This window comes from Branchiostoma lanceolatum, chromosome 4 (assembly GCF_035083965.1).
Source record: "Branchiostoma lanceolatum isolate klBraLanc5 chromosome 4, klBraLanc5.hap2, whole genome shotgun sequence".
In the NCBI taxonomy this organism is placed as follows: Eukaryota; Metazoa; Chordata; class Leptocardii; order Amphioxiformes; family Branchiostomatidae; genus Branchiostoma; species Branchiostoma lanceolatum.
Window position 1 is genome coordinate 16,279,674 of NC_089725.1, and position 12,389 is coordinate 16,292,062.

The following is a 12,389-nucleotide window of genomic DNA, read 5'->3' on the forward strand; positions in this document are numbered from 1 at the left end:
CTATGCAATCATGTCATATAATCCTATACATTGTTTCTTCCTCCATGCTTCTACCCACCAATCATTGAAGGAGACCCATCACCTCTTCTGGCAAATAGAACAGACAAGCAATAGCAGGCTGCTAATTAAGTTGGATTTTCCAATGTTTCATTTCACATCTCGTTAGCTAATGAAGAGGGCAGATTCCTTGATTTGTCTTTGCTCTAGTTAGATGCTTGTTACAGGTGCAGTAATCTTACAGGGACCGCTACAGTGTGCAGTGGGATGAGTGATGTTGAACATGAGCTAGATACATTTTGTGGTCACAATCAAAAGCTTGTTAGTCAGCGTTAATCCTAAAGTAAGGCAATTTACCATGATATCTTGGACTGCAGAGGTGGTGTGTGGAGGTGAAATACTAACAGTTCAGGTGGGCTCAAGAAATAACAGAAGCCCATGTCATCCTTTCACATTGAAAAATGATTAATAGATCAGTGTAAAGGAAACATAGGGAGAAAGAGTGTTACCAGTAGGAGGTTAAGTCAGTATTTCTGCAGCCGTCAATCTCAAAGATTGTGACAAGAATAAATTCACCACAAACTAAGGATGAATGTGTGCCGAGGTCATTCGTGAGATCAGTTACAGTTCATTAAGTAAAGAAAAGACCCTCCAGTACTCTTGTAGGGTTTACAAAGTTTGATATCCCCTGGAGGAACTCACTGCTTCCTTAGCTTTTGACATTGAAAAAAAAAAAAAGGGATCTCGAACCAGTTTTAGCTCAAATGAACTCTATGAACAGATGAGTTAATCTTCCACTGGTCGTGACAGAGAAGACAGACGCTATTTACCTAAGATGATAGCATCTGAAGTGCTGATCTGGATTATTGCAATAGATTGTATGTCAAGAGTTGAACACAAAAGCATGTGGCTTGCAACAAAGTATCATACAATTAGCCCCAGCTCTCTTCTGTCACTAATTACCCTGCGTTATCAGCACAGGTTTCCAACTATGTAATGATTTTTTTCCACTGGAGATCTAATTCCGATATCTAGCCCCCAGTAGTCCTAGCTTAGTGGAAATTGTTTTTGATAAAGGGGGGCAGGGATCTTATCAACTTTGATGATGTGAAATTGTCACTAGTTTCAGTAGAATGTGACATTGTTCATCAGATGAAGGCATCTAATAAGGGCAGAGATGAAATATTAATTCAATGTCAATATTCTTCCTTTTTAGATATATGGTTGTGTATAACAAAGGTTCCGAACAGAAAGACAAGAGAGTTTCTGTGCTCCTTTATTTTCTGAAAGGGCATCGGTGGAGGGATGTTTTGTCATATTTAGAATGAGGACATCTGATACTCTCAGAAGTGCAAACCACATGATACATGTAGCAAATCTGTCCACCTAAGATGATAGCATCTGGGACAAACCCTGCTGTCCACACATGCAGCCATCTTCATGCATACTATATGAACCATGAAATTACATGTACAGCCAAACCTGGGCTGCTTCTTCCTGTGGGTGACTTTGGAAAAAATATCTTATCCTTTTGACTCTTTGGCTTCTGTACAATTTATACAATGATGCAATGAAGCACTTGAGACCCTTAACATTGTAAATGCTCAATTGATCAGATCAAATTCTTAAATGCTTAAATGTTCTCAGCAAGGTATAGGAGCTGAGCAGACTGGGGTGCAGGTGCATGGCCATTCAAAACAATCTATTGGTATCAATGAAATGCACAGAAAACTAATTCTAATTCCAACCAAAGCATTACTGTAGCACTGTTACTTTAGTATCGTTTGCTCTGTTCTACGAGCACTGCATTTCAAATGGCATCTTAAGTTCAAACTTCTTTCTTCTGGATGGAAGCAGAATTTAATGTCCAGATCCTTTTCCTGGCATAGTGCCCTCTGGGTTCCAATATGCCAATGTCTTGATGGAACAAATGTGAAAGGTATGTTTCATTAATTAGGACAGGGGCATACTACAATCCCCTGATTCATTACTCTAGATTAAAACGCCCTTTTCAGACTCAAATTATGCAAAAGAGGCTTTTGTGTGATTGACACAACTTCACAAACTAAGCTCAGTTGTACCTGGTTGATTGCAGTACACTTGATATGGCTGGAAATAATTAATGAACACAGCATTGATTTTCTTACTGAGAGGATTCGTATTCATTGTAGAATGCTATCCTTGTATTGTATGAAATTAGAATAGAGTAATATACTCATTGTTAAGTCAGCCAAAGCATCTATAGCGACACTAGTAACACATGTGGGAAATAAGCTTTTATTGTTATAGGGTAGAGCATTGTGCTTCTTGTCAATGAGCGCTGCCCTGGTCCCAAAGCTTTAAACTGCATGGACTGAATAGCAGTCTCTTATTGATTTGATTGATAATACTTCCCTTCAGATAAACTTTTTACTTCAGCAACATGTATAGACAGGTCTTAAGGTACCTTAAATAAGGATCTAAAAAATTCCCAAGCTCCTCAATGGTGTGGAAGAAAACACCCTAAAAAGTAAAATCATTAAAGAGACAACAAAAATGATATTCTATAAAGTAAAGAGATTTTCATTCTATCTAGTTATCACAGTGCTTACTACTTTGTTCACTTTAAGCTGACAACATTTTGTTGCTCCAAAAATTCATTTGGCCTGTACAAAATAAGGCAATTTATGTATTTTACGAAATGAAATACTGAATGAAGGGATGAGCCAATATTTTCCTTGGCATTCCGAAAAGTAATGACATTAATCTCTTTGATTTAAACATTCAAATTATGATGCGCAGCAATTGTTTGAATGCCATGGGTAAAATGACATGGTTGTGCTTAGTGCACTAGTGACCTGGCCACTTCTTTCAATGGAATGGTAAGATGAAAGTAAAGCAGTAAATGAGTCACTTGGTACAACAGCTGTTCGGAGGAGCTTCTCATAACAGCAGCTGTCGTTTCAGCACCATGGATATTACGGTCACAGATTTTTTGATAGTACTATCTAAATACTAGTGGACACCTAAGTACAAAAATCATCCTTTCAGGAAGTCAACAAGGCATATAGACAAGGGAAGACCTGATATTTGGAACAAGTTCAGGGATGGTATCTCGGTAAACTGACCTTTGGGTTGGTGATACTTGATTGTGAATCTATGTTGGAGGGTTTTACTTTTGCAGACTAAAAAATCTGCATCAGTAATTGGTCCACAGGCACTGCCTTAAAATTCTCAACTTGTGTTTGGGCCAAGACAGGCCACAAGGGAAAATTCATTAGTGTTTAAAGTGATGGACAAAAAGGTTTTCCATTTTCTCCTAGTTACTACACATGGCAGCTCTTTCAATGTTTGGGTCAATGGTGCCCCTTGGGTAAATCATCAGGCTACGGGCATACTGCAGAAGATACCAGGGGAACGGGGAGGGGTGGAAACTACTGACTGGGTATGCTAAGAAACACCTTTTAAGATGTAAAGATACTCAATAGTTCATTATCTGATGTGTTTGTATCTACTTGGTAACCTTGGGAAAAGAAATAAGCACATATTTCTGGACAAATTTCTGGAAATGATCAAGAAACGCTTCAACTGCTTTTACTTTACAAATTCAATGCACTAGCTTCAACTTAAACCATTCTTTCCTCTTAATTTCTCTCCTTCACTCTCCTTTCAAGTGTAATTATGTGGTCTCCCTTTAAAATGTAATGTCATCAATGTTGGCTCTAATGCTAATGCTAGCCCATTATATTTCCTATGCTGAGCACAAAGGACAGTACGGTCAGTGACCTGACCTACATAATAAATAAGTCAATAACAATAGCTTGTATTTCAGTGGGTGGTATCCATCTATTTGTAAATGACAAAATTAGGCCACCTTACAAATCTTCAGTTAGCAAAATGTTACTTCATTAATCCTACTTATAATTAATGATTTTTTATTTGTGTCTACCATTACAAAGACTGGTAATCTGCTTACACTACTTACTGACAACAAGACTATAAATGGACTCATTCCTGATTTCTCTAGCTGGGGTTACAATTAAAACGCTAGTGTACACACATGTCCTGAACCACACTGGTACATCTTGCAGTACTTACACCTTAACTGCACCCTCTGTACAGTATCAGTAGATTCTGTGGTTAGAATTTAAGAGGACCTATCTCATAGTTACTTCCGCTATTGTACCAAGGCGTATCAATCATAACTTGTGGGGGTCATCAGGTTAATCTAGGGTTGTTTTATGTAGCTTTCTTCCACCTGTGACACTTGTCCCTTCCCTAGAGGTAGGGTAGAGTCATTGGCTACCAGGTTACAGCCAGCCTGCAAGCAGAAATCCTATCTTGAGAAAATCGATTGTGATAAAAAAAACTTGATTGGGAAAGACGTGTCCTGAATGTGAATAATTCTTGGGCAGTGGAATTCTTTTGACAGTGTTACCTGAAGTTTGTTTGTGTTGAAACTAAAAATAAGAATAATGCCATTGTAATGATATAATGGCATCAGTACCACGTAGTTTAAGTATGTCAGCAGTTTCTTAATGAAGTAAACATGAAAAAACTGTCTTGTTTTGGTCATACTGATCTACAAACTGATATTAGGATTGGAACCTCAAAATCGTGAACTTCTTTTTGAAAAATTACCAAATCTTATCAGGGTATAGAGTCTAGATGTCAGATTCTTATTGATTTACTTGATATCAACATAATCAAAGATTTATTGCAGCAAAGTCGAATATTTCAGCATGGAATGAGACAAACTGGAGGGATGAACAGGAAGACCCTCAGGGCCTCTCAGATTATACTGGCATGCTGTGCCTCAGTTGGCATCAGAGGGTAGACCCTCCCAGCTTCCCTCAATTTTATGCCCTGGTGCACTGCAGTTGTAGTCAAGCTAATGTAGTATCATTATCATGGCATGTGCACAAAGCGCTCCATTCTAGTTATCCTTTTGCTGCATTTCCACCAGAACCTACTTTCTGATACTAGTACTTGCTCAAGTCTTGCAGCGTTTTGAGATGATTTTTCATATGACATTACATCTAGTCCATGTAACATTGAATTATGCTCTTCATATGGACTACAGGAGACTAGTTGTGTATGAATTTGTGCATTGGACGTGCTTGGATGTTCCCCTGGTTTGACAAGAGTTGATTTGTGGAGCTTGGTATAGAAGCTAGCACAGATTTAAGGCTACCCTACATGATTGTCATTCGGGATGGGATTGGAAATCTGTAATGGCTTTCCTGCACATTGTGAATATTTATGGAAATAGGACACTGGAGTGACGCTGGGGTTGATGCTGGTGGAGATGGGTTGTGACATTCTGCCTGCCACCTACAGCAATGGTGCTTAAATGTCAGGTCCGGCAAAGCCTTATAAGACATAAATCATGTGTCTGTAATGGTTGATGATGGAATCTTTTCTGTATAAGTTGCCTCACTAAAGCCTCTTTGGTAATAAAAATATATAATCATGAATCCTTACCAAAGCAAAAGATAAGGGTTTGACACACATTATTCCTGTTTTACTAACCTGATATTATAGTTGTTTTGCTTTGAGGTTTGGATTGATAATTAGTCTATGCCCTGTGGGGTATTTCATAGCTGGTTAGAGCTACTAGACATTAAAGGTTTGGGTCTTGGGTGGTATAAGATGTATGCAGCTGTGTTGTTTGGCTACCACGCATTAACTATTTCATTATTTCTGCAACATGGCTTTACGTGCCTTGAAATTTAATTTCATGCAACTGGGTACCATTGACAGGCTGCTCAGGAAAATCTAATGCCTTTTAAGTATGATAATGATCATCGTTATGTCGCCATCAAGCCCATGCCATCAGTTACAATATCTGGGACAGCTATGAAGTACCAGCTTAATATGTTACTCCATAAAAGTCTAATAAAAAAGCTTCAGGTTTTACATTCCATATGATTATGTTATATTTACACTGTTTTCTGTTTTCCATGCAGAAAAGAAATCGACATCGTCATCATTGATGATGAGGAATATGAGAAGGACGAGAACTTCTTTGTTGAGCTTGGTGATCCCTACAAGGTCAAGCCAGAGGGAGAAGGTAAGGCTTTCATTTGTAATCCAACACTTTGTCTAGAATGATACATTGGTATCTGGCACAGAAACATCAATTTGAAAAGTGTCTAGCCCAGTATCTTAAATGTAGGATCACGTCACCTTCCTAACAATGGAGGCCTTAGGATGAAAATTGTTTTGATTATACAGATGTATAGAGTAAAATGAGAAAAGGACAATATCATGCTTTTAAAGGCTTATGTTTGCTACAACTCTACTTCCTTATCGGTTTGAAGGTCTTAAAGTATAAAGCCATTTCATATCCCTAGGCCTAGGCACAACTTGGATAGAACAATTTTGAATGAAAATGAGTTTATAGAAAATTTCATACAAAACATCAAAAGGCAAATATTTGTATGCTGAAATTGACCTAAAGTTGCTCAGGCTACACAATGTATGACCTTTCTGAAACCACCTTCTGAAGTTGGCATAGTGCCAAGACAAATGAAACCCTGACATCCACTTTGTATCTTAAATGGCTTAAAGACTTTTGGGTGTAGATGTGGGCATGTCAAGGGGATAAGAGCTGATGCAACCCTTGGCTTCCTGTGCGAGAATCTCATCATGCCAAAGTTCCTTTTGGCTGCTAGACTAGAGCACAAAACCCAGGGGTACCCTCTGTTTTCATTATCCCAATGAAATCCTTACTAGACATATTGATCAACAATACCAGTCATCTTATCCAATACGAACTGAAGAAAAAGTATCATTCAACTCTGGTTTGTCAATGTGTAATCAGCAAATCATCTGCGGAGGGTCAAATACATTCTGAATCAGTACTCTAGTATGTTTTTTCATAATAATGCATTATAAAATTGTTAATCCAGCTGGCTTTTCAATCTACAAATTGTGTAAATTTTAATGAAATGGTGATGACATATGTAAACGCTTTTCTTGTTGTCAATGGATAATATTTCAGCACCAAGGAGAAGATAGTGGCTATTATTCTGGTCAACAGTGTACAGTATGAGTATGCTCACCGGTATGCTCAAAAACTATCATAGCCTGGACTGGAAAATTCCACCAATTGGAAGGCTATTGCAACTTATGTCTAGAATTTCTTGGCTTTCTGACTTTTACCGAATGCTGTCATTAAATAGTTTCCTTCATTCTTTTCCCTTGGAGTAAAACAGATTACTTTAAATTTGTAACCAGGTCTCATCAACCAAAAAAGAGCTTCATTCACTTGGCAGTCAAGATGTTGGTATTTGATCTCATTTTCTAAATTTCTAAATTACATTATGCCAACTGGTGTTAGGGAGAGGAACTGACACTAAGTGAGAGTCCCTAGCGAATGTTCCTTGATGAAAGAGTGAGGCATTCAGCATACAAAATCAAGAGATGAGACCAACTAATATTTCAGCAACGGTTGGGAAAAATTACTTGTGTAGTTTTTTTATCTAAAAGAAATCAGGGCTGCACTGTACAAGTTAAAGCCAGGTGAAGACTCTTAGCTTAGCTTGGTGTTGTGAAACATGTTACTTTGGGGAGTTAAGAATGTGCAATATGTTGTGTTGACAGAAGGAGAGGAGGAAGAGGAGGAATTACAGGAACCAACCAAGCCTGTGGATGAGATGACCGAGGAGGAACGCATCAAATGGCTGGGTAGGCCACAACTCGGCGAGCACAAGAAGGTCGAGCTCAAGATCATTGAGAGCTACGAGTTCAAGGTCAGTATTATGACCATACATCATTGTATGAAGAAACACTTCAAGTGAAAATTTTATGTAGTGCTCAGTCCACACTTCTATGACAGTATAATTCTGGGGAGCTAACTGAAGGACAAATAATTGGAAAACATTTAGCTATCACAGCTACATGTATGTGTAGGTAACAGCTAAATAGCTGTCATATTGAACTACACATCCAGCACACTTCTTATCTGCAGCATCACCTCACCTCACATATTCCTTAGTATTTTCATCTGCAGCATACTAAACATCTATCACAATATCCATACATATACCAAATGGGACTTGAGAAGTACATGATTGTATGTCTGGGTAAGGTTTTCACAACTGTGCAAATGCCTCATGTGCATTGCATATAAATTCCATAGCATTATTATGGGCTCCGAGGTAAATGTGAGAGGCTAATGCTTCATACTTACAAAACAGCTCCAACATGAAGGTAATTACATGTTACCATACAACTGATGCAGGGAATGCAGAACAAACTGAAAACATGTCAGGTTATTTCAACTTAAGCTATGTGGGGAAGCCACCACACCTCCACCCTCCCAGCTATGCAGTCTGATGAGGGATAAACTTTCTTTGCATCAAGATTTGAAGTTAAGCAAGGAATAGTTGCCTCCATGACAGCACTTGGTATTTTCTAAGCCCTTCACAGAAAACATTAAACTGGCTGTCACTTGCCCTTATCAAGTATTTCCCTTAACAGTTTGCTTACTGTCAAGATTTTAAAGTTCAGCATTATTGATTCTGCTCTTGCACAGGGGTGCATTTAGTTTTGAAGTATAGATGTCTTAAAGTCCATCTATAATAGAAACATCAAACGGCTTATTGTTAAAAGAAAATGTTTTAGTGCCAAGAGGTAACAAAAAGGTGTGCATTGTTCAGGTTGCATGTGTCTGAATGTTTGTCATATATCCTGCAACATCATGCCAAATCCCTGGCAAGTAATTGAATGAAAAAACAACATGCCAGCAATAGCACCCACCAAGGTTTTGATCTACTGGTACCATGAAAAGCATTCCTTTAAGGTCAATTGTGTTGACTATAGATACAGGTGCTTGCTGTTGTTTCATTCATGCAGTCATGATCACAAGCATGTATCACACCTAGACTTTGGAGGTCATACATGACTGATATTACACAATGATGTCGCAGTCAGGAAGCAGTTGTGTAAACAGCCTGAGTGCTTCAACATTTCTGTTGTCTGGGGAACCTTAGGTGATGATGTCACCCTTCCACAGAGTCAAGTGTGCTTCAAACAGTTGTGTAGCATGATGGAAAGCAGTTAGCATGTCTTAGATGCTAATACTTATTAATAGCAAACATTGTTGGAAGTGACTCCCATTTCAACATCCATCAACATCATAATAACAAACTGCTATGCAATTCTTGCAGACTGAGTAAACTTTTAACAAAGTTTCAACTGAACAGAACATGATCAATTCCTTGAGGGATGTCAAGACAACAAATTTTAGTTAAAATAGCAAGTTTCTTCAAATGTGCTACAATGTCAAGTAGGTCCAACATTTGTTGATAAACAAACTTCTCTTCTTTGGTAATCTTACTAGGATGCAGATTCCTCCAAAGTAAACAAAGTCTTTGGCATGGTGGGGTGAAAAGTAGGCCCTATTCAAAGTTAAACATGTGAGTAGAACTAGTAAAGTTTGGGGAAAATTAATGATCTTATACAGAGTCTGTGTAGTTGAAGCTCTTGTTCAGTATTTTGACTGTGATGGAGGTGCCACTTATTCAAGTGCCCATCATGTTTATTCCTGCTACCACGAAGTTCCCTTATCGGTACACAACAGAAGGCTGTGGCTGTGATCTGCTGATTGGTTCCTGACTGTAGAAACTCCCACTCACGTCATTGTGATGATAGCAGAGCTGTAGGCTACAAGAGGTTCTAAACTACCTACATGACAGATATGCCGGTGTTACCACTCAGCACTCTAGGAGTTGTGCAGTAATTGACAGTATTATGGAGTCTTGCTCACAGAACTTGTTTAGAGCTGGAGATTCTTTAGAATTCGGCACAATTATGTAGTATCTCTAGTTTTTGATTAATAATATTCAGTAGTAAAACAGGTGACAGAATTCAGACAATATGGTGCAGAACATTATAAATCTTCTCTTCAGAGGTTTCAGGTTACACTACTGGAACCTTTAAGATCATGCAATCATGAATGCACAGTTCAACAAATCAAGATTCTGTGAGAGCTAGGAAAATGGACAGAATGTCACAGTCTTAGCTGAATCTGAGTGTAGGAACTTTGAGTATGTCAAAATTGCTATGCTAAGAATATGCAGTTTATCTGACTTGTCATAATTTAATTTCTGCTGTACCCACCAATGGAACAACTAAAGAAAATTTGGTCAGATTGACACTTTTTGTTACTGAAGCATAGCTACTAACGTCATAACTCAAAAGACTGAGTAACTCATTTTTCACTTGGACTTTAAGCTTCAAAGCTGACATTATACCCAATACCAGAAGATGACAAGCTTGTCTGAAATTGAATCTTAGGAAGGTGGAGTTTTTGGCAAAGATAAAATTGAAAAATTGCTGGCAGGTGATTCCCAGTCTTTCATCCTTAACACATTACGAGGAATGCAACTTACATACATCCAGTGGAAATTTGTGATAGTTTAAGTGATACATGTAACAAGGTGTTTTGGAATTGATGGAAATGGAGAAGGAAATGGATTTTCCCGAGAGAAAATAAATCTGCCTGCTGTATAGCAGGGACAGACAATGTAGGAAAAGTTTTGGTAAATTTAAAGGAGGCATTGGTCGGGAGTGGCAACAGTATTAAAAGTGATTTGTTGTTGCCTGCTGTGGTCCAGGAATATAATGAATTAAGACCTTTGAAACTTCTGGGCTTGCCTCTGCTGAATTTGATTGATGTTACAATGCTAAAATAAAACTTAATGTTTTTGGAGACATTCCAGGTCTCTAAACACCAGTCATGCTCTAGAGGAAAGTCTGAGTACATACCCAACCAGCAGGTTTATGAACAATTGATCCAGCCTTTGTCAGGTAGTTGGCTTATCACCATCAAGCCCAATTAAAAGGCTCTGTCTTCAATTACTGATAAATGTTGATCCATCATCGTTATTTATCAGGATGAACAGTAGCAGTATTGATAACCAGTGAGTTTGGCGAGGAGCCACACTGACTCTCAGACATATGGTGAACATTTACTGCACAGCTGGCAACTTTCCTTCCAGCTGCACACATCACCTTGTTAAAGTCACCTTTCATGTGGTTTTACGTAACTTTCCATTAGAAGGTCCTTCCTCTCTTCCATTACTCCTCCAGAGCTTGATCTCTGTGATATCCGACAGGCACGCTTTTGTGATGTCTAGAGTCAGCTAACAGTGATTATATGTATCCATGGTGTGATCATACTGATGTGCATATGTGTGACGTACATATACTTACTCAGACCCTCCCACTACTGTATCTGCGAAGCCTCTAAGCCTCAGAAGCTGATTGCATGGGTAATGTTGGTGTACTAAAAGGCGGGCACTGACGTCAATGTACAGCTGTTGGCGGTATAGTGGATGGTTAGGACTTTGGACTGGAAGGTGGTCTTAAAAGAGAATTAAAGACAAAAACCTGCAGGCACACTATAGATGTTTGCATCAAGGTCAATGGGATAGACTGAGGTAAACAAGAGCTTTTAAAAAAAGCTGGCGTTTCGGCTACGTTTATGAGTGTGAATTGTCTTTTCCCTTTACTTGAAGTAAAATCTGCCAGAGGAAGTCACTCAAGGGCTGTTCAGTCTATAAGAAAAATTGTCATTTTGGGAAATGAGTACTGTTTTAATAGAGAAAGGCAGATTGGGGAAAGCAATTTTGAAGTTACGTCACTTAACTTAAGTGCTTTTGAAAAAGCTGGTCTTGGCCTACAACTTGTACTTATTTGTAAAATGTACAATAGGCTCATTATAAAAGCTATCAATGTAATTATGTACATGGCACGCAATAAAACATAAAATTTGAAAAAGCACCATTGAATCATCAGCACTATGGTAATTAAGTGAAATAGAAGTTCATAACAGCTAAGGTTCTATCTAAAATGACTACCAAATGTCAAACAAATCAACAGCTACCTCATTCGTATTATTCTGGTTTCCGCATTTACAACATTTCTTCCTTATTTTCCTGGGTAATTTTGCTAAAATTCATGAAAATTCCCATAGTTTTGTGCCGAGCGGCGCCACTTTCCACGTCCGTGTTGTCTTCATTCCCGCGCATAGGAGCCGCTGCACGGTATTTTCCATTACAATGAACAGAAAAATTCGAATGCCGGGTTTGGAATCTATGAAGTCCTGTTCATAAGACAAAGGCCTTGTATATATTAAATGAATATTTAGAAATAACAAATATAAAATATTTCTTTATTTATTAATGAAAAAATGATATTCATAAATATGATATTGATAGATTAATATAATATCAATATATATTTTTGATATTCAATATCTAAAAAGAAAAAAAAAATCCATGCACGGACACGAACCCGAATCTTCTGGGTCCGAAGTGCTTCGCGTTAGCAGATCGGCCAAGCTGCGGTACGTAACATGTCACTCTGTACGTAATGCTATAAACTCACTATATGGTATCATT

General features: G+C 38.2%; 1 protein-coding gene across 6 annotated transcripts in view; it reads left to right on the forward strand.

The window, feature by feature from the left end:
- Positions 1 to 12,389, forward strand: part of LOC136432904 (sodium/calcium exchanger 3-like) — a 51,286-nt gene that overhangs the window by 26,332 nt on the left and 12,565 nt on the right. For 4 of the 6 annotated variants that reach the window (XM_066424535.1, XM_066424538.1, XM_066424539.1 and 1 more), the window contains exons 3-4: positions 5,946 to 6,049; positions 7,585 to 7,733. In XM_066424535.1, the coding sequence (XP_066280632.1) occupies positions 5,946 to 6,049; positions 7,585 to 7,733 (253 nt within the window). The remainder of the gene's footprint in view (positions 1 to 5,945; positions 6,050 to 7,584; positions 7,734 to 12,389) is intronic. The other 2 variants (XM_066424537.1, XM_066424540.1) reach the window with 1 other exon arrangement.